The sequence below is a fragment of the Ursus arctos genome, unplaced genomic scaffold, assembly GCF_023065955.2.
Source record: "Ursus arctos isolate Adak ecotype North America unplaced genomic scaffold, UrsArc2.0 scaffold_1, whole genome shotgun sequence".
In the NCBI taxonomy this organism is placed as follows: Eukaryota; Metazoa; Chordata; class Mammalia; order Carnivora; family Ursidae; genus Ursus; species Ursus arctos.
The window spans coordinates 85180834-85208032 of record NW_026622763.1 but is presented as its reverse complement, the minus strand read 5'-3'; the positions used below and the strand labels follow the sequence as shown (position 1 = coordinate 85208032).

At 36.1% G+C, this 27199-nt stretch overlaps 1 protein-coding gene across 2 annotated transcripts in view; it reads left to right on the top strand.

Moving 5' to 3' along the window:
- Positions 1-27199, top strand: part of ERBB4 (erb-b2 receptor tyrosine kinase 4) — a 1084887-nt gene that overhangs the window by 742024 nt on the left and 315664 nt on the right. For both annotated transcript variants that reach the window (XM_057304520.1, XM_057304522.1), the window contains exon 5: positions 5768-5833. In XM_057304520.1, coding sequence (XP_057160503.1) covers positions 5768-5833 — 66 coding nt within the window. The remainder of the gene's footprint in view (positions 1-5767; positions 5834-27199) is intronic.

The window sequence follows — 27199 nt, the reverse complement described above, 5'->3', positions numbered from 1 at the left end:
CGAGTCCCTGAGAGGGTGGGTGGATACAAGTGTTTCAGACTAAACTTGATGTATTTTACACTTCTTTTCAAAATTAGTGTGCATCATATGAGTATGTATGCTACTCTAAATCCTTAGGCTATAGATTGCTTGACTGAATAACGCGATGGTGCATGTAGAAAAAAAACAAATTTAATGATGTTGACATTACCTACTTTTTTCAATGCAGTGATTACCTAAAATACTTTAAACTGCTAACTCCTGACTTAATTTATTGCTAGATGAGAAATTCCACCTATATGTATATTTTTTAAATTTGTCTTCCTAGTTAGTGAAAATACTTGCCCATCATTTTTTGAATAGCAAATGTATAAAATTTAAAGCTTTCATCCAATACTTAACTTTCAAGTCATAGGCAAGACAGAAAGATTGAACTGAGATTTGAAGAAAACTGTAAAGTCATTTACATAACAAAAGTGTGGGGATGAACAAACACAGGACAGTGAGAGCTGTCAGATAAGAATAGGCAGAGTATTAACATCTGATAAAAAAAAAAGAACAATTCTACATACAGTAATATCATTAAATAATGATACTAACATACGATTTGGTTGAATCATATTGTGACTTTACTGTCATATGGGCAGTTTATAATAATTTAAATTTGAAAAAAAAATGTGTGTTTTAGTACTGCTGGGTGTCAGGGGAGGGTGCAACTTGCTGGAAATATATCCACAAAACAAGGAGTGCACACTGGGAAATGAGAGACTGCTAGATTTCTACACTGTTTAAATCTGTAAGTTTGGTTACCAAGCATCTGATCAGATGTTACAGTTAAAGCACTGTCTCTAATTTTGTCTATGCTGTTTGGAATTCTATGCCAAACCATTATTTCTTAGACATACTTTGTCATCCGGAACCTTCATCATCAGAATCCCTGGGATTGCTTTTTAAAAATATGGATTCTTGTGAATCCATCCACTCACCCTAGACTATAAGATCAGCCCCTTGCACAGGTTCTCAAATCTCAACACTAACTGTTGGGAACCATAACCTGAAATTCTCTTCTACCATGCAGACCAAACCACATAATTTCTGTGTGTAAAAATTTGACCAACTCTGTAACACCTGCACAGAGTAAACTCCAACCTTTTTTAGAAGATTTTCAAGATGCTTTGTAAGCCTGCGCTCCGGATGCTGTCCCTATGCAAACAGCTCATAGGATTATGAAGTATTCGTTATGGCCCCAAAGAATTGTGTGCATCCATACCTCTGTGTCATCGCTTAGGTTAGTCATTCAGCCTGGAACTTCCTTCCTCTTATCTTCCGACAAACTAGACGTTCAGGCCTGATTGAAATGCCTGCCCCTCCATGGAGTTTTTTTCAAATCCATCCTCTCCACTTTATGCATACCTATATTTTAGCAAATATTATGATTATCGTAATTATTTGCCTGTTTTTCTACTTGTTTCCTGGTCCTTGAAAGCTCCTTGAGGGCAGGGCACTTATTTACTCATCTTTTTATTATCCATTCAAGAATAGGGACTGATTTATTGCAGACTTCCAATAAATGTTCCACTTCTCCTTTCTGAATTATAGGGTCATGAAAAAGATACTATTCTCTCACTCTTTCCCCAGTAAAAGAAATTTTAAGAGGTCAAGACTGCCAGTTTTTAAAAGGACTAAAAGAAGAATCCAGGTGTATAACTGCATTGCCTTTAGCTAGAGGCAGTTTGAGGATATAATCTTTTATGGTTGCCAGTGACTTCATACTTTGTAACTCTTCAACTGTCCTGGCGTATTACCTGCAAAAAGCAGTCCAGAGGTACATATTAAATCCCATCTCTGCTGTCAGGTAGTCCCACAAACAAGCAAAACTTCTAGCATGAATTTATGATTCTTAAAAATATCAAAGTGGCTCAGGGACTCTAGTTCCAAAAAAAAAAAAAAAAAAAAAAAAGAATGCAAAAGCTACATTTTTAATAACTTCTGCTGGACAAGCATAAAAGATGAATTTAGTCATATTTGCTAACTTCTATGATGAATAATGAGTTGTCAAAGTAGAGGTGATTGTGAATTAAAATAATGTTGATGTGCAGTAATCCGCACTTACTTTACAAGATTAAAATGGTTGCTAAAGTGAACAGAAATATTTGTTTAAAATTGTGTTTTATTTTATATTTCACCTTCTTGAGTCAGAATGACAGGAGGTAGGAATATTAATTCGAATAACTATGCTATCACTAAGCTGAATGGAAATGTCAGATTCTTATTTTTTAAGTGGCATATTTCCTCACATAGTTTTAACAAAATTATTGCAATAAACAATGGAAAAGAATCATGTAGCAGATTGAGACTTGGAAATAGGCAGATTCAGATAACACTGGCAACACTGCCCCAAAACATTTCTTCCATTTACATAGACTATTACCTATCTCTTCTTTCTGCTGTCCTCATTTTAAAAACATACTACTAAAGAAGTGATTTAGAAAATTAAGTCAGAGTAAAATAGTTGTGAATATGTGGTCTTTTTTCCTCTTGAAATCAGTCCTCTTGAGACACTTCACGCCTGAGTATCTGAGAATAGAAGATAGAAAGCCCTCAGTAAGATATTGGGCCACAGTTAAAGTTTTTTTTTTTTTTTTTTTTTTTTTTCTCTTTCTGTAGAGGACACATAAGGGATCCTTCATGGGCCATACTTATCCTCTTCACTGAAATGCTCTGGGCTGATCTCATTTTAGATGTCATATAGATAAATCACTGTATAAGGAAGGGAGTGGACTTCCAAGCCACTAGGCATTATATTGGAAATGGTCCAACTCGACCTGGCTGCAACCAACTCTTGTTGCCTGAGTAAGAGGACTGTTAAAAATGTAGATTTGTTGGCTTCTTTACTTAAACCCTATAAAAGGTGAACAGTAGATACAGAGTAACCAAAATCCTTTCCCCTTAAAATAATTGCTAAATTAATTCTAAACTCTTTTAGAGAAGTCACCATGTCTGTTTCGATACTTAACATAGTTCCTAATACACAGATGCAGAAGGAACTAAAAAAATATTTTGGTTAAATAGATGGAAAGAAGGTAAGGAAAAAAGTTTGTAGTTGTTTTTTGTTTTTTTTTTTTTCTATTCTAAGTAGGTAATTAATAAAGAAAACCCTTCTCCTCATTTTTTGACACTTGTGTGCAGCAGAAATGTTGGAAACAAAAATCTAAAAACATATTTTAAAGCATATTAAACTACATTACCCCATTGTCTATAAGAATCAAACTAAGGTTGCAGACCTGAAAGTATGGCAAATACGTTAATTCAGGAATATCTCATTCACATTTTGGCCAGATATTTTGACACTTACTGAATTGCAACAACTTGGTGAAAATGGTGTTTTCCCAAGGGCTATATATGGCACAGTTTTGAAGACTAAACCTGAACTGAATGTGTCAGCAGATTCCAAAGAGTCAAAGACAGTCAAATGAAGGGCAGGCCAAAATGAGCAACCATTTGTGGAAGCACATTGAGGTCATGCTTTCTCCCACACGTGTGTAGTAACAGAATTCTGAAATGTGGGCGCCAAGTAATCATCCTCTTCTTGGTTTCCAAATGGGTTGAAGGGAATAGAAGATTGAGTAAAATCCCAGAAGAGAGGCAGTTGTTGTTAGCAGTAATAGATATTTTTGTCTAAATTTGAATAAAAAATGGAAACTACAAAACAAAATTCCCTAACAACACGTACATAGTGAAGGTTAAATTATTTAAACTTTGTGTGTGTGTGGGTACTAGGTCATTTGTTTCCAACTAGGTGGGTCTTGCCATGATACTTTGTCAAGAACCATAAACCAAATTTCTAGTAGTGTTCCTTTTTATATTGGATCTAGGCATAGGTCTTAGGGTGGTAAATCAAAACTACAAGAATAAGAAGTAGAAAATGTATAATCTAATAAAAATGGAACACTGAGTATATTAAAATGTCCAGCATTAGCACTCCCCACCCCCCGCCCCCAGCTACCAAAAGTGCTCTGGTCACAGTGAATACAGCTAAATATTTCATTGGTTGCTAACACAATTAAAGAAGTCATAGATTAAATAGTAGATCATTCTCTGCTTCAGATATCTTTAATTAACAGACCACTTAATGGGTCGATTTAAAAGATTTTAACACATCTAAAGAAATATATTAACCTCAGCTACTTTCCCATAAAAAGTTTGTACTCAGAGTTTTCACTGCTTCCCATTTTGTCTCACAGCCCTTTCTAATTTCCGCTGGTATAAATCAAATTAGATTTATTAGCATTGTACAAAAGAGCTCCAGTAGGTTTTTAATAATAATTATCATTATCACTGATTAAAGTTATATTGTTCAGGCCAGATGGAGTCCTTTTCCTGTCAGCTAGAATGAGCTTGCATTATGTAGTTATAATGTGTTTGGATCGAAATAAACAGATGGCAGAGTGACAGGATTTTATACGCTGGTGACGTCAGCAATAGTGCTTCACAAACAGAAATGCTTTAAATAAACTCTGTCATGGCAAGGATCCTGATACTTTTAAGAAGGTGACTGGGATTGAGCCTAAGTGTTACATTCACTTGGAAATAGTACTGTTCACTTGCAGAAGGGTAGACCATTTGGGTCATTTGGATGGTCTGAGGTTTAGCCTGAGAAAGTGTGTCTGCTGTGAAAGCATTTACCATCACAAGTTCACTCAGGCAGTCTCTTAAGGAGCGAAAAAAACTAAACCAAAACAAACCAAAAACTGCCCAAGTTACAAGATCTTTCAAGTTGAAGAGTTAAAACCTATGAGTCAAGGAAAGAAGGAACATTTGATATAACCCTATTTCATAATTTTTACAACACAGTTTATTACGTTAGAATACACATCTTGTAGGCATGTACTCATTCACAATTAATATTAGAAAATTAACCGAGAAAGTTTAATAAGAATTATGTTATAGAAAAGCTTTAGTCTTTAATAGATTTTCATGTGTCCTTTTTAATTCCAAATATAAGCACTTCTATATCCTTATTCCCACAAATATTAGGGTGAACCTAGAAATTTAGAAGCAACCTTCAGAGAAAGTCATTATACGTGATTTCTTCTAGCTAATATTCTTTTGCTGAGTCCTTAGGAGAATTTCTCTGTGGGACAGCTGTATTTGCTGAGCCAAATACCTAGAGTAGCAAAGTCCTTAAGAGGAAGATACTGCTACAGGAGATAAAGGCTTGTATTTGAAAATGAAGGTAGTATCAACAAAATTTTTAAAAGAGGGTATCAAATAATTGAAATTAAACTTTCTAAAAAGCTTATGTTTTAAATGTTTAAAACTTTTTTTAAAAGATTTATTTATTTGAGAGAGAGAGAGGGAGAGAGCACAAGTGTGGGGGTGAGGGGCAGAGGAAGAGAGAGGATCTCAAGCAGACTCCCCCTGAGTGCAGAGCCAACCCCAGGGCTCTGTGTGGGGCTCTGGGGGTTGATCTCACAACCCTGAGATCATGACCTGAGCCAAATCAAGAGTTGGATGCTTAACAGACTGAGCCACCCAGCTGCCCCCAAATGCTTGAAACTTCTTATAAAGTGATGAGAGGATTCTGAGTATCAGGAGATTGTATTTCAGCTTCATATGCACTTGACATTCAGGTTTTGCTACTCAAGTGGGCATTTTATAAGCTATGTTTCAACTATACTATAACATAAAAATCCCCATAAAGGAGCAAGAATATTTAGGTTGAAGAGTTACTCCTACTCAAAGAGTGAAAGATTATAATGTGCATGTGCTTTTTCTTCTTCTACAGGTGGACGTTGTCATAAGTCCTGCACTGGCCGATGCTGGGGACCCACAGAAAATCATTGCCAGACCTGTAAGTGTTCAACACTGAGATGGCATAAGCTTGAAATGGTCAAAGAATTTTAATAATTAATGCTTTTCACACCTCTGGATCATCAGAAACATGAAAATGAGCTTTTGCTTCTTTGTGGTGGATTTGCTCCTATTCAAGTAAACTGCCTAATTTCATAGCTTTCAAATGAAACATAATATATAATTCCTTCTTATATTTCTTTGTGGTTTCCAGGTTAATGCTATCAACAACATAGATGTGCTGATATTAACCATGATTTAAGAGTCTGTGCATCAGAGAAAGTGAGAAATTCAAATGCATACAAAATGGTAACTCCATTTCAGGTTAACTGAATATCTTTGTACTTTTCCCCAGTAGTTATAACACCTTCATTTATTAGAAAAAGAAAAAAAGAGGAAAAACAAACAAACAGAGCACTGTGTCCCCACTCCATTCTAGGCACAGAGATATTAACTATATGAATTATGGATATAGATTCACTATAAAACAACAGTGTATCTTGCCCTTGCTTATATTGTTTCTTGCCTTAGTCATTGAAGTAAATATAAGCTATCATCACTGCTAAGACATTTAAAAACAAAGTATATTGAATACAAAGACAAGTATCTATTTTTTCTCAGCATTCTTAAATCCATACTTAAATCAGCTCTGAACTTTCACTAATCTTAAGGATAAATGGTTTCTTTAAAAAGGAAAAACAAAATACTCTATATAAATGGTAAAGATTTTTCTTCCTGCTGCAATAACAACAGCTGGAATAATATATGGAAAACAGTGTGGTGGCAATTTGAAATGTATTCCTTTATTAGCATAGAAGACACAGAGAATGTTATTGAAAGTATGAATATACAAATATTAGATATTGTGGAAACTTATACTGTTGCATGAAAGTCCAGATATTTCTAATTTGTCTGATTTCATATTTGTTAGATTCTGTTTCAATAAAGAAATATAAAAATAATTACTGTGAGGCACCAAAGAAACAGGTATAGGAAAACTTATTCTCTCATTGGTAAATGATTTCTTTCTTTAAAAAAAAAATAATTCAGGGGCGCCTGGGTAGCGCAGTCGTTAAAAGCGTCTGCCTTCGGCTCAGGGCGTGATCCTGGCGTACCGGGATCGAGTCCCACATCAGGCTCCTCCGCTAGGAGCCTGCTTCTTCCTCTCCCACTCCCCCTGCTGTGTTCCCTCTCTCACTGGCTGTCTCTCTGTCACATAAATAAATAAAATCTTTAAAAAAAATAATAATAATTCATGGACATTTTCATGTTCAACATTCATAAAATATAAAAGAACATAAAGTAAAAATGTCTTCCCACTTTTGTTCTGCTTCTGTCCTTTAGCCACCCCTCAGCAACAAAATGTTACTGGCTACTTTTGTGTATTTTTCCAGAGACAATTTATGCACACAGTAGGAAATACATATATGTTCCAGCCCATTTTTCACTCAAGTGCTAGCATGCTTTACATGCTGTAATTCACCTTGATGGGTTTTGTTGTTGTTGTTTTGTTTTTTGTTTTTTGTTTGTTTTTTACTCCATGCATATGTGCATGAATTCGCTTGTAGTGTTAATTCCTAGAAGTGGTAGTTATAGCGTCAAGGACATGTGTTTATGCAGTTTGATAGAGATCACTAACATGGAAATCATGTTCTCTGTAAAGTTTGTGAAATGTATATGAATTCCTGTTTCCCTATTCCTTGGGTAAAACAGTGTATTATCAAACTTTCAGGTCTTTGTCAAAAAGTTAGATGAAACATGGTATCTCAGTGTAGACTAAAATTAACTTATTTGACAGAAATACTGTTTTATGGCAGCTATGTTTTGGCAAGAAGTTTAAGTAGGATTGTAAAGATTAGATTAATGTGTGAAATAAATTCATTACAATATTTGTAGACAATGTTTTAACAGCAAAGTAGTTGAAACTGATTTGCACACAATGCTGAAATAACATTGATGTGACCATTTGCACAAAGTCAAGATTTCTAAAATATAAAAGAATGGTTGTGATACTCTTTGATGAAGTGGCAAGTAACCATGGAAATTTTAAAAGTGTGCAGAGGTCCACAGGTCCTCTCATGGCAAAAAACTTCTGAGATGTCAAACTTAAAAATGAAGTTTTACTTGTTCACTTCCTTCTTTTACAAAGTGATCAATGACACTTCCAGCCTGGCTGCTTGTTGTGGCTGGGCTCCTCTTGTGGGTCCACCCACCCACCCCTGGTCTTCTGGAGAGGGAGGGGACCCTCAGGCCAGCCAAGCTCGCCTCACATTCTTGAGGCCTGCAAGTTAGATCTGGGAAATGTAGAAGCCTACCTGGGCTGCTTTCTGTTGCTAGCTTACATTTAGGAAATGCTACTTTGAATTCCTTTCTTCTGCTGGGTAGCGAGGCATAAAATGCCTACTACTGTGTTGTTCCTCCACTTCAGGGTCCCAAACCAGTTTGCCTTTGTCTCAACACCTTTCAAAGTTCTCCTTTGCATTATTGCCTTTTGCATAATTTCCATGATATACTGTTCTTAGTAAGGAAGGCCAGGGAAAAGCAAGTTTATGCCATTATTTCTGGACCAGAAGTCCCATGTAGTACTTTTAATAATACTATTAGTGAGTGACATCAAATAAAACTATCTTAATTAATTTAATAATTTTTGCATTTTATATGATTTTTGTAGAAGAGAAAAATATAGTACAAATTATTCTTTCTTTGTCATCGTAGTAGTAGTAGTAGTAATATTTTAGTGCTGAATGATCGTTCTTTAATTGATAGGGAGCCAAAGTTTTGGAAATCACTCTATTAAAAGATAGAATGAGAAAACAGCACACATGAGTTTTCTCCAACTTTGAAAATTAAATATGCCTTCAATTTGTACAGCACTCAAAATTCTGAAACTTTTAATTAATTTTAAGAGATTTGGTTATGTTAGTAAAAAATATACAAAAGTTAGTAAAAAATCATAATTTTCACCAACATCTCTTATTCTTATAGTAGATGACTTTTGGGATAATTGCCAAGCAGACACCTGTCTTCCTCTGAGAACTACCCCCTTCTAGAGGGGTGAGTCATTGAAGCCATGTTTGTTTTGTGTGATGCTCTCACCTTAGTCACAGAGCAGTGTTTCTCAACCAGAGGTGACCTTGCCCCCAGGGAACATTTGATAATGTCTGAATATTTTTGGTGTTACAACACTGAGTCAGGGTTGGGGGAGCATGAATTGGCATCTGGTAGGCAGAGGCCAGGGGTGCGGCCATACATCCTACAGTGTCCAGGAGAACCTCACTCCACCCCCACCCAAGCAAAGAATACTTATTCAGCATGAAATTTTAAAAGTACTGAAGGTTGAGAATGAGAAACCTTGTAATAAGAGTAAATATTGCCCAACGCTGGGCCAGTGAGATTCTCTTCCCAGAAAATTTGGACCTGGGATCCAGAAATTCTGGTTATACTACCTTAGAAATTTGAACTTGAGGAGATAGAAAACCTAGTGGACGTTTCCATTTTGAACCTGGTAAATAAATCAGTCCTACAGAGGCAAACAAAATCAGAGACACAGAGAGAGTAACAGTTCTTACCTACTGATTCCCTGGCCTTCATGAATTGTAGCTGCACTTCTATCCTTAGTTGCTTTAAGAAACACAAGGTTCTTCTAGTACATTTAAATGAGTGTTTTACTTGCCACCAAGTGGGGGTGGGAGGCAGTCTTGACTAAGAAAATCATCAAGCTTCATCAAAACATCAGCATGAAGTCATTTAATTCACCTAATTTTTCAGCATAGAAATTAGGCTTACTATATAATGACCTAAAATTAGCTTAATAGTCACATGCCTACTCCACAGAGTCTATTAAAATTAAATTCAACAAGCATTTGTATGTATCTGATATGTGCAAATATAAACTTCAGAATAGTATGTCTTTGCAAGGATCTTTATAATTTATAAAAAGCTTTCCTTTTAAAATTTACTTTCACCATATTTCTGTGATTTAAAGAAGACAGTTATCGTTTACCTCATTTACAATTGGGGAAATGTACATTGAAGAAATGATCGGGGAGTTGTTAAATTTACACAGCTAATACCTGGGATTTCAACCCGAGGGTCCTGAGTCTAAAGATAAAACGGTTTCCTTGTATACCATATTGTACAGTCCAGCTTCCTGGACGAGGACACTGGATTTGAAATCAGCCAGAGGAGACAAATCCCAGTTCTTTCCATTCTGTGTCATGGGAAACTGATGTAATCTTTCTAAATCTCAGTCACCAAATCTAAAAATGGAGATAATTACACTTACCTCAGAGGGTTGTTGTTTTGGAATCAAATTCAATGCAGTAATGTAGTCGAAATGCTTAAATACCTTTTGGCATATACTAAGGACCTAATAATAGCTAATATTTTAGTAAGTTAAAGGAGATACTGTTAGAAAACATAATCCTTCTTAAATATGAATGAATAGATGTGGAAGTGAAATTCCTGGTAGCTCTACCCTGTGAAGATTACTGACACCCACAGCTGAAAAGGAAAAAGGCAAAATCCCTAAGAGTGAAGTGGAGGCTACTTGCCTTCAACATTTGCTCCTGTTCTCTCTGTCCCTGTTTGAGCTACTTGAAAGGTAAATTACTTACCCATATTTCAAGTGCCCACCATTCCGAGGCAAAATGTATTTTGGAACTCCTCAAAGACATACTTATTTTAAGACCTGAATTTTAGAAATATGTTTTGTTGTTGTTGTTGTTGTTTTTAGAATGAGACTTTGTGAGAGATTCTATAGAGATTCTAAATTTTGAATTTGATCATATGTGATCAGAATTTTTTGAAAATGTGAAATTTTTCAGGCTTGGTTTAGATTTCTCATAGCCTTTCTGTTAGTTAAAATATATTACTTAATGCTAGGCCCACTTGGGAGACACTTTTCTCTGAACTGTGACTGAATTTTTTTTAAAAATCAGAAAATCTAGACTGTGCAAGCTTTATGTTGTTTTTTTTTCCCCCCTAAGATTTTATTTGTTTATTTATTTGAGAGAGAGTGAGAGAGCACAAGTAGGAGGAAGGGGAAGAGAGAGAAGCAGGCTCTCTGCTGAACAGGGAGCCCAATGTGAGGCTCGATCTAGAATGCTGAGATCATGACCTGAGCCAAAGGCAGACTCTTAACCGACTGAGCCACCCAGGCGCCCCAAGACTATGCAAGTTTTTGACAATATTCTGGTTTTGTTGATTGGCCATACAAAAGTACGTTTTAGGATCCCAAAGATGTAGTCTTACATTGTTTAGAAATGATTTCTTTTCTGGTGACTGAAATAAATTCACTTCAGCGAGGGCTTCTCTGCAGATACTCAATTTCATGATTTGCCAAATATTTTCCTGTCTTCTGTGGATAATTATTTTTGAGATTTACCAAATCTCAGGGAAAGAAGGTAAAAGTATTTAAAAACCCTGCAAGTCAGCTCAGGAAACGGAAATTAAGAATACATTTCACTCACCACAGCATATCAATGCTGAATCTTCCCACAGGTGTCTCTCCCTAAAACAGCAAATGTGCCAGGAATTATCCTCTGTGTCACTAAATGGCAAGAAGTCTTGGTAGAGACAAAAGATTCAGGCTCTGAGAGAACAAGTCCCCAATAATGAATGCCTTGTTAAGGTGAAATGAAGCAGAGTGGTAATCAGAGTGAAAACATCTCTGAATAGAGAAATGGCAAAACAAAAATGCCGAGCACAACAATGGTAAGCTTGAGGGGAGGTCTGCCAGAGGCAGGAGTTTTAAAAAGAAGAAATGAGGAAGAAGTTTTTGGTTTTGTTTTTAATAGATCTAGTGAAATGGAGAGTGTGAACAAATTGACAGCTTACTATGGACAATAGTTCCATAGGCATACCTCTAGATATTGCAATAGAATTGTGTACATTTTAAGCAAAATTTAGTAACATTTTGCAATTAATTTTGTGTACTGGGTTGGGTGATACAGTGAGCTTTGGTTACGTGTTGAATAATGTTTAGTGTGTCATTTTTCCCCTATAGCATTTAATAATGTTCAGACTATCCACTCGAGAGCCAACAGCTATTTTTTTAATCTTTTCATTTAAAATATAAAATATTTTTCTAGACAAATTCCTTAAAAACAAATCCTTAGACAACCTAAAGAATTTTAAAAATTTTAAGGTAAGTAGATTTTGCTTGTAGAATCTAACCAAGCGTTCCATTTTTACTGCTTTACTCCTGACTCTGACTTTCTAAAGTAACTGAACTCCTTCTCCTTAAATCCTTTGTCATGTAAATGTTAGAACTGACCCTGTAAGCATTGCAGGAATATCTCTGACAGAGATGCCGTTTAAAAAGGAAGGAAGGAAGGAAGGAAGGAAGGAAGGAAGGAAGGAAGGAAGGAAGGAAGGAAGGAAGGAAGGAAGGAAAGAAAGAAAAAAAAAATTCAACTGAGTAAATTTAAAGATCGAATTGGCTTTATTCAATGATTCATGAATCAGACAACATCCCGTTTAGCAAACAGAAGGGACTCGGAGGTGCTGTTCGGAATGAAGGGATTCCTAGGCTAAAGGAGGGTGGGACAAGGAAGTTAATGGTGGATTATTTCAGGCAAGTCTACCTTCCCTTAGGGGAAGGCGGGGGAGGGGGGGGGTTATCAGGCAGATTTTCACACTAGTTCTGACCCGGAAATTTCAGACTGACTGGTTTAAAATTCCACTCCTGGGAAAAGCTGAAACTGCAGTTAGGTTAGGTATTAAGTCTTGGTGGGGCTTAACAAACGTGACTCCATTTTGGGCCTGTTGTTTCTTATTAACATGGCAAAAGGTCAAAGTAGAACTTAGGAAGGGACCCTGAGAGCAGCATTGCATGGAGCAGAGGCTCTAGCTTGAAAGGACTTCTCCGCTCAGTTAAATCATGGCTGCACTGCTCCACGGCACAGCTTAAGTAAATTGATTCAGTGGATTAATGTAGTCATGTCAGGGGAGACAAACTTATCTGCTATGTGAAGTCTGAAGCTTATACGAGTATTATTTAGCAAGCTTACTAGTAAGAATGACAACTCTCTCTATTCATAAGAACTGTGTCCTAAGGTCTAAGCTCTATAAGTTTAGGTGTGAGCGAGACTAAGCTTTAAGAAATAAATAATAATGATTAAAGGAACGAAGTTATCTCTGTCCCACAAGATATATGAAGCACACTTATCTCATTTAAAATAGATACTGCGTGTCCTTTTTTATCTTTCAGCACGGTATCAGGCCAGCTGTCTCCAGCCTCCCCATTATCAGGCAGGGTGTTGTTCATTTTACACATTCCTTTACCCTTCTAGACCTGGTGCCATCTCAGTTAGGCACTGTGTTTTGAGGAAGGAGGGAGTAAAAACATATATCAGAATATTACAGCTTGATTCTCCCAACCTTTGTACAAATTTTGTAGTAAAGGAGTTATGCCTTCAACTTCTGATTATTTAACTGGAAGTTGCTCGGCTGATTCCCACTCCAAATACTCAGTCTTCTCAGTTCCTTTACAGGTGACATTTCTTGCTTAGAAACTAATTGAAAAGGGTAAGTGCATTTGACAATAGCCCCCTTACCCCCCCCCAAAAAAAAGTTTGTCTCCTAAACCAAAATATCACAGCACAAGAATTAATGAGGAATACACATTTCAACTATTGGCGTGAACAAATATACTTCTGTCCATGGAAATGTCCATTAAATCAATTAAAGCTAAGGCATTATTTTAATCAAATGAAAATTTGTGGTGGACTTCCTCCCTTACTTCTGTATTCTCCCTAGCCAGATTATCTCATAATCCTTTATTTTAAATTAAAAATAGAATGTCATTAAAATTAACACAAGCTGTGTATTTGTTCTGTTGTAGTTAACTATAAATGGAGGGTACTAGTATATTGGCAAAGTAAAAACTTATTCCAAACAACACTTTATGTTATTTAATGTTTCTATACAGATGTTATAGAATATGCTAGAAATATTAAGAATTATTTATGGGCGCCTGGGTAGCGCAGTCGTTAAGCGTCTGCCTTCGGCTCAGGGCGTGTTCCCGGCGTTCCGGGATCGAGTCCCACATCGGGCTCCTCGGCTAGGAGCCTGCTTCTTCCTCTCCCACTCTCCCTGCTTGTGTTCCCTCTCTCACTGGCTGTCTCTCTGTCACATAAATAAAAAAAAAAAAAAAAAAATTATTTAGCATTTTCCTCAGTAATTTGTTATATTGTGCACAAAGAAAATTACTTTCAGTAGTTGCAATATACAAAAACTTTCAGTTTAATAATAGAAAAATAAATAACTTGGCCTGGCTTATGGATTCTACTTACTTTTATTTATTTTATTTTATTTTATTTTATTTTATTTTATTTTATTTTTAAGATTTTATTTATTTATTTTGACAGAGAGAGGGAGTGAGCACAAACAGGGGCAGGGGCAGAGGGAGACAGAGAAGCAGGCTCTCCGCTGAGCAAGGAGCCCCATGTGGGGCTTGATCCTGGGACTCTAAGACCATGACCTGAACCGAAGGCAGATGCTTAACCAACTGAGCCACTCAGGCACCCCTCTATTTACTTTTAGTGCAAACTTTAGAAATATATATATATGCAGATATATAGATAACAATATATAGCCTTTTGATTCTAAAATATGTCTGAAATTTAGAGTATTAAAATCTAAGAAAATAATTATGTATTTTTGTTCCTCAAAGTTTCAGCAAGAAATTGTAACAGCTGAAAACTAAATTGTACTTTTTTTCCATGAAATTTCCAAAAATTTCCTGTAGTTTATAAAATCAAAATGACAAATTATGAAAATAATAAGTTAATTACGTACACGCCTACACATACAATTTATCTAAAGTGTAATTGCATTTACAACTTTTGTGGAACAAATGTTGTTTAAAAAGGTAATTCCAGTGTGGCAAATATCCAATTAGGGCAGAGAAAAGCAAATGGGAGCTAATGGGGAAAAGAGAGCTGAGCCAGCAGGCTCAATCAATCAGGATAACAGCGAGCCTTTGTAAAAAGCCAACATCTTTAATTAAAACCCTTGTATTTTACTAATAACTTTGCATGTCCATAAGCCTTCTTATCGATTTCAATTATTTCCTATTTTCCTTTTTTGGCTTTGTAGTTTCTAGAGGTGTTGTAAAATTAAGGGAAACATTACAACGGATTGATTACTTGCATACATTTCTAAAATGGGTCCATCTAAAACATTTCCAAAAGTGACCCAATAATTTACTTGTAGAAAATGAGAGAATAATCTCCCCTAATATGTGTTTATTTTGATGTAAGGTGATAATATTTGCTGTGATTTGATGATGTTTTTCAAAGATTTAAAAGAAAGAGGGGCACCTGGGTGGCTCAGTCATTAAGCATCTGCCTTTGGCTCAGGGCGTGATCCCAGAGTCCTGGGATCTAGCCCCCCGTCAGACTCCTCTTCTGGGAGCCTGCTTCTTCCTCTCCCACTCCCCCTGCTTGTGTTCCCTCTCTCACTGGCTGTCCCTCTCTCTGTCAAATAAATAAATAAAATCTTAAAAAAAAAAAAAAAGAAAGGGATGTTTTTGTTTGTTTTAACTACAGGAGATACAGTTATTTGAAATCCTCCATGTAACACAGTTAATACAGGTTTAGGAGATACTGCTTAATGTCATGCTAAAGGTCAAAGGGGTATAAAGAAAATATATAAACTTGTGCCTGTTCTCTGGAAATGCTCTGGGTACAAGACAAAATGAGGAATGTTTGAAAAGCTCAAAAAGAATACTGAACTGGGAGCATCAGGAGACGAGAGATAGGAACCTGAACAAGCTCAATTTCAAGAACCTCAGGTTTCTCAAGTTCTCTCACTTATACAATCAAAAAAATTGAAAAAGATGATTTCTGTTCAAGCTTCCTTGCCTGATTCAGTTATTTGTGTGTATGTGTTCCTGTCTGTGTACAGTAATTAGCTATAGATATAGATGATATAGACACAGACAGACATAAGCACAGATAGTTTGGGGAAGCTGGTCTGTGTTGGTCTCAGCCTGTGGACAGTGATGCTCTTGTCCAGGAATGCTCTTGGGTACTCACTTGGTGCCGTGAGTCCCCAGAGTTATTTCCCCAACCCGAGCCAGCATTGTGGCTGGACTTTCCCTTGAGGTTCTAATTATGATTGCAAAGTGCATCACAGCAACAACTCTCGGGGAACTTTGAAAATACAAGGTTTATTAATCACAAGTCCTGCAGGGTTCATGGCATGTACTAGGGCCATGAAGTAAGGTTATGAGAAAGATAGAAAGCACAGAGCTGGGGCTCTGCTTTTATTGGAGTCAAGGGTAGGGTGCCTAGGGTTTCACAGGTTCACTCTTCATTGACGAATTTAAAGCATAGCAATGGGAATTAGGGTGCAGGAGTGGGAAAGCCGGGTCATTAGAGTGGTCAGTTATCTAGGTTACCCAGGGATTTCTAAAGGGGGAACTCCATGGTTAGGGGCAGCCTGTCTTATCTAGGTGTTTTACTAGCAACTATATCATACAGCTGCCATATGTTTATTTGAGATGGATGGCTTTGAAATGGATGTGTCAGCAAATAAAAGCTTAATGTCAGGTACTTACATTACAGGAATGCAAACTGTGGAGATGGGTAATCTAATCAGAAAGATTATAGAGTGGATGCTATACATTTGAAGGATTATAGAGAGGACATTGAAAAGAACAGTCAGAAATATCTGGAATTGTTACCAGTAGAAGAATTTTGCTATTCTGGTAGTGATGACAATTTATTCTGAATGATTTATATCTTTGCAGCCAAAGAGCTGACTATCATTAGAGTAACTATATTTGACTATTGAAAAGAAAATTTCAAAATTATCCACACGTGACATCAGATTGTCCATTGATAAGTAGGACACTTATACTCACTGCTTGCTATAGGAATAGAAAAAAGTATGAGATTTCATTCTTGGAAAAGCAAATACTTACATACCACTCTCATGGTTAAGGAATTGGGCCAGTCTGAAGAAAAATATCCTCCTTAAAGTTCTGCCTTGCATTAATCCAAGTATGTATCATCTGTTTATTGACTTAACTGGTCTGATCGGAGGAGAATTAAGTAAACGACATGTGAATGACAAGGAAAAGGAGAGATGACTGGATACTTACCAATTTCTCTGTGTCAAGCCACATTTTTACATATTATGTTAGAAGAATTGTGAATTGCCTAATATCAGAGATATTCCATTTCTCAAGCAAATATAAGTGTTATGCATTGTTGAATAATTTATAATACTATCATGGCTGCTTCTCTCCATTAGCAAGGATATTTTCAAAAGAAATAGTCACTATATTAATTTATGGTAAAGTCATAAAAAATAGACCCCAAAATATAAGTTTTGCATATCACTACTTCCCTGATGATGGTTTTTTGTTTGCTTGTTTTTTGGGGTCTTTTTGACTTATCTGAAGTCCTTTTGCCTATGAATTTTATTATGATAGAGCATTATGACTACAAGAATACCTTATGGTTTTGTTCTCTTTTTTAAATGATTTTATTTATTTATTTGAGAAAGAGTGAGAGAGAGAGAGAGCGAGTCCACGTGTGTGCGAGCGAGCATGAGCAGGGGGGAGAGGCAGAGGGACAAGCAGACTTCTCGCTGAGCTGGGAGCTGGACTTGGGGCTTAATTCTAGGACCCACAGATCATGATGTGAGCCGAAGTCAGACGTTTAGCCAACTGAGCCACCCAGGTGCCCCCCTTCTGGTTTGGTTCTATTTTGAGTATTTCTTGAACTCAAATAACTGTTACCTAAGATGATTATCTTCCTCTACAATGTTGTATGTTTTTAAGACATATATGATTTCATTGACTAGAACACTGAGGGAGGTGGAGGGTAAAGGACAGAAAGAAAGACTGACACAAGTAGTTAGTGATTATTTAAAATAAAAATAAAACTACAGTATTGTGCCAAGACATAATAGAAAACTTAAATGAATGGAGAATTATTACATTCCAAAATGAGAAGCTCCATGCTATGAAAATCTCAGTTCTCCTAAAATTAAGCTACACATTTAACAATCTTCAGTCAACCCCCTCCCCCCCTTTTTTTTTTGAGCAAAAATGGTCTAAAGTATCTCCTGAAAATACAATTAATAAGATACCCATACATTTGAAAAGAAGAGATATGTGGAAGGATTTTCCCCATCAAGTATTAAACTATTATAAAGTAATATAAAATGTATTAAATGATAAAAATTCAACTAACTAACTTTAAAGAGAAGATTGGCTTTATTCAGCAGTTCATGAATCTGGCAACATCACACCTGACAATGGGAGGAGCTCTGTCAAGCTGTAGAAAAGAAAAGACTTTTAAGGTTGGAAAGGGGGTGGAAAAAGGAAATTGTTAGGAAGTAATGCATTGTTACAGGCAAGGTTGCCTTTGGAAGGGAAATGGAGGGGCTTTTTCTGGCAGATTATTTCACTAGTGCTGACCAGGTGACTCCCTGATGACTGGTTAAGGGTACATTCCTGAGAGGTTGAAACTGCAGTTGGGTTAGGTGTTAATTCTTGGTTTGCTGCAGTGTAGTTTAGTGACTCCTTTTTGGGCCTGCTGTCTCCTTTTTAACAATTCCCGCCTTTTGATCAGACTCTGAGCTTAACTGAGAGGTATGATCTAAATTTAAGGCGTTAGCAACAACTCTCAGCTGCTGTTTGTAGTTCTCACTGCTTTGTAGTTCTCACAGCTTTTGTTGATCCTTTGTGTGGTATTCACAGGCCATGATGCTTTCTGTCTAATCTCTGTGATATTCATAAGCCACAACTTCAGTTTCACAAGTTTTAAGGTGGACATTCTCCTTCTTCTCTTCCTCCCCACCTCCTTCTTCTTCTTTCTCTTCTTCTCCTTCTCTCCTCTTCCTCATCTTCCTCTTCCTCTTCCCCCTTCTTCTTTCTTCTTCTTTTCTTCTTCTTCGTCTTCAACTTCCTCTTTGTCTTTGTCTTCATCTTAGGGAGATCATTTGCTTGGTGGTTAGCAGCTGTGAGCATGCATTTGAAGCTTTTGGGAGAATACAACACACCAGAGAGATTACTATGATTCTTATAAGCAAGATAATTTCCAATATTTGGAGTGCACTTCAAAGCCATGTTCCCCAAAACCCAAATCAATCAAAATCAAATAAGGCAAAGTAAGACCCTGTGGAAAGAGACACTTTTTTAAGCCTAGTGATTTTATTTAGCTGAGTACAGGTACAGGAGATAGTGTCAGCCATAGTACAAACACTTGTGTGTTTGGCTAAGAGATAGTCAAGGTATTCTATCATCAAGAACAACTTTGGCCAGAGAATCTAAGGATATTTGTTGGACAGTTATTGTCTTACCATAAGCAGATTCTGCAATATTTGAAGAGTTAAGGGGAGATTTTTGATCATATTCTCCTTGACCTTTACTCTTCACCGGGGAAGTACGGCCCTGCCAAAGGATGAATCCTGATTCATGAATGCCTCCTGGTAATTACTTTCTAACTCAATGGTATAAATCCAGCAGAATCAAACAATGGGTGTCTTAGTTTGTTTGTGGAAAGTTGGAGGCACAGTTAGATAATCTAAAAGACATTGTCTGGCTTTGTGCCAGCTCTCTAGGCATTAACAGGCCCAAGGAGAATAATAACCACCACAGACAAAGATAAATCCTGTCAGGACACAAACCACTCCCACTCAGGTAGCCTGTTAATGGATTCACTTGCAGGGATAGTGGCATTGGTCCATTCAAGCCAGGGGTCAGTTAGGTTTTCTCCTACCCTGAAATAAAAAGTTGTTCTAAAATCTAGAATTTAACGCCCTACCCCCTTAGCAATGACAAAGGAGATATGGATCCTGGCATAATCTTTCCAAGCCAATACCAGAGTAAAGAAAAGAAAGGGAAGAAGGAAGCATGTCATGTTTAGTTAAAGTATGAAGTCTTGATCTGACATTTGAAGGAAGCGATCTACCTCAATTTGATTTGGAGGTCTCTAGCATTTTCACAGGACCAGGTGTTGGGTGGAGCCTTCTTCCACTGCGAGATGTATATCCAGGGTCCAAATCCCTGAAGTATGGCTGCCATATGGGTATTGAGAATGAGCTGGAATAGTCCCTTCCGTGGAGGTTCAAGGGCAGTCTTTGTTCTTAGTGATTCCAATTCAAAAGGGTGAGAGAAAATTGGACACATTAGTTTGGAGATTCATAGCCAGATTTTTTTTCTTTTTTGGAGGGGTGGTGGTGGAAACTAGACTAAGTCAGGAAACAGTCCAGTTTATAGGTCTATAACAAAATCTCAAAGACAATTAATAGGGTTAGAATTTAATATAGAGAAAGGTACACACATATTTTTTCTCTCTACAATTATCCCCATTTCTTTGTTTTCTAAGAATAATCATGGTGAAACTGATTTGTTTGCATTAGATTTGGCCTGAGTATTTATGTAAGTGCAACAAGATAGTGGCTGACCACATAAGCTCTTTTTAAGATTGCTTTGCTGGAACCTTATGAGCAAGGTACCAGACTGATTTTTCCAAGAAGCTTTACTGGCTCTGTAAAGTCAATCTCAGTTCCTTAAAACTGTCTGGTCAGCCTGAGTCTATGCATATCTATTTCAAATATGACATTCTAGTGAAACTTTGGTGATATAATCAATCCTGTTACAAAGGAAACAGAATCTCATTGAACTTATGCAAATAACTAACTATATTGCCATGAAAAGAATGCTCAAGAGTTTTCTAATTCTAGAGGGATCAGGTAGAGAGGAAAAGTAAATGTCTCATCTTTGTTCACAAAGGTATACCTTACCAAATTGATAGCTTAAGAGAAAAGAGAAAAAGGTTTCTTTAAATCTGGAAAAACAAAACATTAAAGAACCAACAATGTTTCAGATAAAAAGTCCTCATCAGTTCATTCAGTCCCATGATATTAATCCTTGTTCTGCTTGAATCCAGCTTTTCCATCAGTTCTGGAAATGCTTACCCAGTTCAGTTTTATGATCTTAAAGTTATCAAAAACATGAACTAGTTAAAAAAAAAATCCTTTCTATGAATCTCCTCGAAGATGAAGTGCTTTTGCAGGAATACTTTTGCAAGAACATTTGAGTAAAACAATAGCTGTCTGTAAATGACAGAAGGCTTTAAAAAATACCCATTATTAAAGATCTGATGAGAGTTCATTTTCATGAAATTGACAAGAAAATTTGGTTATTTCTGTCACACACCATATTTTAAGAGAGTAACAAATTACGACTGATAACATTATACCAGAACATATCTGATTTCCAAGAATTACGAATTTTCTGGAACATGTATAACATATACCGACATAAACACAACATAAGGAAGGCTTTGTGGTGCTTCTTATTTGACAATGCTTCCCACTCAATTTAGCATATCAAATAAACCTAATTAGTTTAACATGACCCTTTTTATAAAGAGAGAAAATAAATCTTTTGACATGTTCCAGGGACCCTATGGAAAATCCCAAAATTAGTTCTAAACCAAAAGACTTCATTTAGAATTTGATTTTGGGGAATTTTGTCAAAAATACTAAAAAGTTGGTTTTTTAAAATTATTTATTAAGCTTTTATTTTTTATTTATTTATTTTTTTAAAGATTTTATTTATTTATTCGACAGAGATAGAGACAGCCAGCGAGAGAGGGAACACAAGCAGGGGGAGTGGGAGAGGAAGAAGCAGGCTCATAGCAGAAGAGCCTGACGTGGGGCTCGATCCCAGATAGCCGGGATCACGCCCTGAGCCAAAGGCAGACGCTTAACCGCTGTGCCACCCAGGCGCCCCTATTAAGCTTTTATTTTAATTTCAGTATAGTTAACACACAGTGTAGTATTATAGTTGTATACACAGAGTGTATACAATACAGTGATTCAACAATTCTGTACATCACCCTGTGCTCATTGTAAGTGGACTCCTTAATCCCCATCACCTATTTCACCCATCCCCCCACCCACCACCCCTCTGGGAACCATCAATTTGATCTCTATAGTTGAGAGTCTGTTTCTTGGTTTGTCTTCCTCTTTGTTTTATTTTCTTTGCTCATTTGTTTTGTTTCTTAAATTCCACATGTGAGTGAAATCACATGGCATTTGTCTTTGTTTGAGTGACTTATTTCACTTAGCATTATACTCTCTAGTTCTATCCATGTCATTGCAAATGGCAAGATTTCATTCTTCTTTTTCATGGCTGAATAATATTCATCATATATATGTCACATCTTCTTTATCTATTCATCTATCAATGGACACTTGGGCTGTTTCCATAATTTGGCTATTATTGATAATGCTTATATAAACATAGGAGTGCCTGTATTCTTTTGAATTAGTGTTTTTGTATTTTGGGGGTAAATGCCCAGGAGTGTGATTACTGGAATATAGGGTAGTTCTATTTTTAACTTTTTTTGGGGAAACTTCATGCTAGTTTTCATAGTGACGACATCAGTTTACATTCCCACCAAAAATGTAAGAGGGTTCCTTTTCCTCTACATCCTCACCAACACTTGTTGTTTCTAAAAAATATCAAAAAGTTGTTAAAACAGTTGGTCAAATAGGAACATAGGTCACCATAAAACAATACTTAGTTTTCCATTTAAACATAGTGACAATTAAAGACTTTGAAGGCAAATACAGAAAATTAAATAGTTGGTTAAAAAAAAAACTACTTTAGCTTTTTTAATAGAGAAGATTCATTTCTTTCTTTCTTTTTTTTTTTACATAATCAAACAACTGATAAAAATGACACAGGACATTATTTTGACAAATCACAGAATTCTTGTTTTCTAGACATATTACTTTAAAAGGTAAAGAAAAACCCTTCCAGTCTTTTATCAAGAGCAGACCAATGGTCCAAGAAAACTTCATCCTCTTAACAGAAAGAAAGCTGAATTTTAATTTTGTACCAGTTTCCTTTTGATATTAAAACTCATTTACTCAATTAAATTCATTTCACTCTTTGCCAGTCCTGACACACATAAAATTCCTTTCCCTTATTATTTCTAGTAGTTTTCATTATATATATATGATATATATATCATATATATAATGATATATAATAATATATTAGAATAATATATATTAGAATAATATATATTAGAATAATATATATATAATAATATATATAATATATATTAGAATTATATATATATATATATAATATATATAATATATATTTTATATTACATATATATTATATATAATATATATTAGAATTTTAACCCTTAGAAAACTTTAATTTCTGGTGAAAACTCAGAAATAAGAGATTATAAACTGTCTTTTTCATTAACATTCTATGAACTGGCAGACGACTTACTTTATAATTTCTAGAAATGTGCTTTCTCATAGAAGATTTCTTAGCATGTCATAAAACACACTAATAGATCCAAATATTTTTCATTCCTTTGTAAAAGGAAGCCAAAAAAATGGATGAACCTAGTGTTCAGTAGGTTTCAATATTTTATCTTATTTGGAAATAATCTAGATATTCAGAGAATTTAACTTAACCTAGCAACTTTAAGTCTTCAGGTTACCAAAATATTTGGGGAAACTATTTAAAAAGTTCACCCCAAAACTTTTATCTTAATTATATCTATTTAATTTACTTGTTCTTAACAATTATGTTTAGACTACCCATAAAACTTCATGATACAGTAGGCAAAACAGCCATCATCTCAAGCTATTTTTCTTGCTGTCAAACTTTGTAAGAGATTTCATGAACTTATTTGAACTTTAGGAAGCCTAGATAGAATAAAGGTATTATATTTAATGCTGATAACTCTAAAGACATGCCTGTTTTAATTCACCCAACAAACTCAAACTGGCTTTAATACCGAACATTTTCCCAGATCACATGAACCTGAAATTCATTTGGATTAAGTTTCTATTATATTTTTGGGAATTTTTATGAATACTAAATTTATATAAGTGCTTGTTTGTTTAAACCAATTAAATAGGTTCTTTTACAAATTAACTTTGGTAATACCCTCTAGAGGTAGAAAAATACCACACATCTATAACACATATATATGACTCCTTAAACACATAGATAAATATAAACAGAGATCTTATAACTTCTATGGCTAAAGCTTTTTATTACTCATATTTGTGGAGAAGTCACTTAAGATTTGAATCTGTCCTTGACAAATAATCTTATGGAAGCTGTAGGGCAGTTTGTAATTTATTTTTATTTATTTATTTATTTATTTATTTATTTATTTATTTATTAAGATTTTATTTATTTATTTGACAGAGAAAGAGAGAGAGCACAGTAGGCAGAGTGGCAGAGGGGAGAGGGAGAACAGGCTTCCTATGGAGCAGAGAGCCCGATGTGGGGCTCGAACCCAGGACCCCTGGGATCATGACCTGAACTGAAGGCAGCCACTCACCAACTGAGCCACCCAGGCACCCCAGTCTGAATTTTTAAATAGCCTCTTTTCTCTATTTTTTTTTCTTTAGTGTTAGGAATTGGGGATGGTCTAGGTAAGAGTTAACATTTATATCTAAAAGGCACAGGGAAGGGATACAAGTTTCTCCAAGAAGGTTTTCCTAAAGCCAATATTTACAAGCCTTTTGAGATAAATAGGGGAGTTTTGGGGACTCCTAAAAAGGAATATGTGAACTTTGAATTGCTTCAAGTGCTTTATTTCTAGTTTTGTAAGATTTGTAAGATAAGGAAGTTGATTCTAACTCCTCTAAGAATTGGGTTGCAGCTTAAAGGACATTATAGGTTGATCTACCCAGCCAACTATATTATCTTCAATTTGCTTAGGGAAGAAGCCCTAAAAAGAAAAAAAAAAAATAGAAAGAAAAGACAAAAGGAAAAGGAAAAAAAAAAGAATTCTTAATGGGGCTCTGAATATCAGCTTCCAATTTGGCCAACTATTTACCACAGAAGTACTTAAGCATTTCTCTTAAATATCTTGTCAGTTTTCAGCCAGGACAAACAGTAAATATATCTGGCAGTATTGAATGACCACTTGGACTCAAGAGGTGTCCCCAAGAGTACACAAAGATATTTTATTTTCCTTTATCTACAGACAGAGGTATGGGGGAGGTGACCGTAAGAATTCTCACCCTTAGCTGGCCTCTGCCAGTTTTTCCAGGATCCCATCTGTGGGTTCTGAGTGTGGTTTAAAGTGAAGCATGTAATTCTGATATTTACTAGAATTTGGCAAGGTTTTTAAAATTAATTTAATTTTAGTTTCCCTTTGGTTGTTTAAGGGAATAAGTGTATCAGGTTAGCAGAAAATCCCTCAGAGTCTCATCAGCTCTGGGAGGGGCCCGTCTGGAGGGCTCCTTCTAAGGTAGATATTGGCATGTCTGTAAAGCCTTTAACTTGGTGGACTTTTGTTTATGGTCTTGTAGTCTCTTCAGAGTGCAAATACAGTTCAGACATAGGATTACTAGAATGGCTACTTGAATAAAAGAAAAAAGAGGGGAGCGGTAAAAGTTATGACAGTCTTATACTCTTTTGTTTTTGGTACCTCTTGTGTCTTTAGTTTTTCATTAGCTCTTTGCAATTAAACTTTTAATGACACTATTTTGGAATTTTTGAAGCCTTTTGGAAGCTTCTGCATACCAACTAAAATAGGCATTCCATTCCCAAAGGTTTGCTTAATTTGGAATTCTTACTTTTAAGTGCACTTCCTAAATGAATAATCTTGTCTAATTGAAACATCCCTTCTAATGGACATTGTCATTCCCCTGAGGGATGATAGAAGTTTGGTGGGACCCTAGCCACAGATGGAGTTCAACCCATATTTCTGGTCGTATTTTGGAGTTCCCCAATCTGAGAGTTACCAAGAAGCTACAGTTCCATGCCATGAAACAAGCTTAGTAGGATGTTGCTGTTTTTGTATTTGTTGCTTCCAAGACCGTAATTCTTAGACATAAAATAAGCAGGTATGCTAGAAGGTTGTACACTTGACTCTTTATAGTTTAAGGATCATCCCATTAGCTAAGCCTTTGGATTTCTCTGAGCCAAACTAATACCTAAAGGACTTGAGCTCCTGGATTTGGGATTGTGCAGTGTTTTACAGTGTACCTTTCTGCACAGAAATTTTCTTGAGTTTGGTAGTTGACCTACTATCAATCTAACTTGTTCTGTGGCCAACTTCTTCTAACACAGAGGTCTTTGGATTTGGCAGTGAGCACTCTAACAGTTCTTGAGTGCTCAACCCATGACTACCAATTTTCACAGCTTTTTGGTCTTCAAAATCCCCATTAGCAATAGCCTTTATCCACATAAAACAAGACAAACAAACACATATACCTTGATATATCAACAGTAACCAAGAGATGTTACTGTGTCCTGGCCAGGAGAAGGCTTTGTGTGCGCTACCAACAACCCCTATGGAACCTTGGACCCAGGAAAGAATTGAACCAACAGACCTCAACAATTGCAGACTGTGCAATGGGGGCTCAGCATGGATGTGAACTGTGCACTGCCCCTAACAGTTCCCTTGTGGATCTTGGGACAGAATTAAGGGCTGGGGGTTTCCCATTCAAAGACCTGGGGATTATGGTCTGAAAAGCTAGAGGCTTAGCTCCAGCTGACCTGGACTGGAAAGCCAATTAGAATTGGGAGCTCCATGCAAAGACAGTGGAGCTGTGAACCTAGAAGGAACTTAGCCATGGCCTTTGACAACAGTGAGAAAGACATTGAATTCAAAGTGTGCATGGGGTACCACCCTGTGTTTCTTGTTGTTCCCAAAGCTGTTGGCAGTCTCCTTCCAACCTGCTGCTGCCACCAAATCTGTTAAGAAAAATTAAACTAAAGTAAATTTAAAGATCAAATCAGCTTTATTCACTGATTCATGAATCTGGCAGCATCTCATCTAGCAATAGAAAGGAGCTCTGCGGGGAAAGGTTTTAAAAGGCAAAAAAGGGGTGGCAAAAGGAAACTATTGGCAAAAGATGCATTGTTTCAGGCAAGGCTACTTTCCTACAGAGAATGGAAGGGGTCTCTTGGGCAGATTATCGCGCTAATGCTGCCCATGTAATTCTATGTTGACTGGTTAAAGTTCATGCTCCTGGAGGATCAAAACTGCAATTAGGTTAGGTTTTAAGCCCTGGTTTGCTGACATGGACCTTAGCAACTGGACTCCATTTTGAGCTTGCTTCCTTTTTTTTAATCAATAGTATGGTATTATTTCAAAATAGAATTGGCTCAATGGAATCTAATAGAAAGTCCAGATGGAGACTAAAATCTATATAGTAATTCAGTTTTTATAAAGTTGGTATTTTTTTGAGAAAAAAGTGACAAAACATAGATTATTCAATAAGTAGTGTTGGAACAAATGGTTCACAGTATATAATAAAATAAAGTTAGATCCCTACCATAAAACAAAAGACATGAAATGAATTGTACATTAAAAGTTTAGGGGTGTCTGGC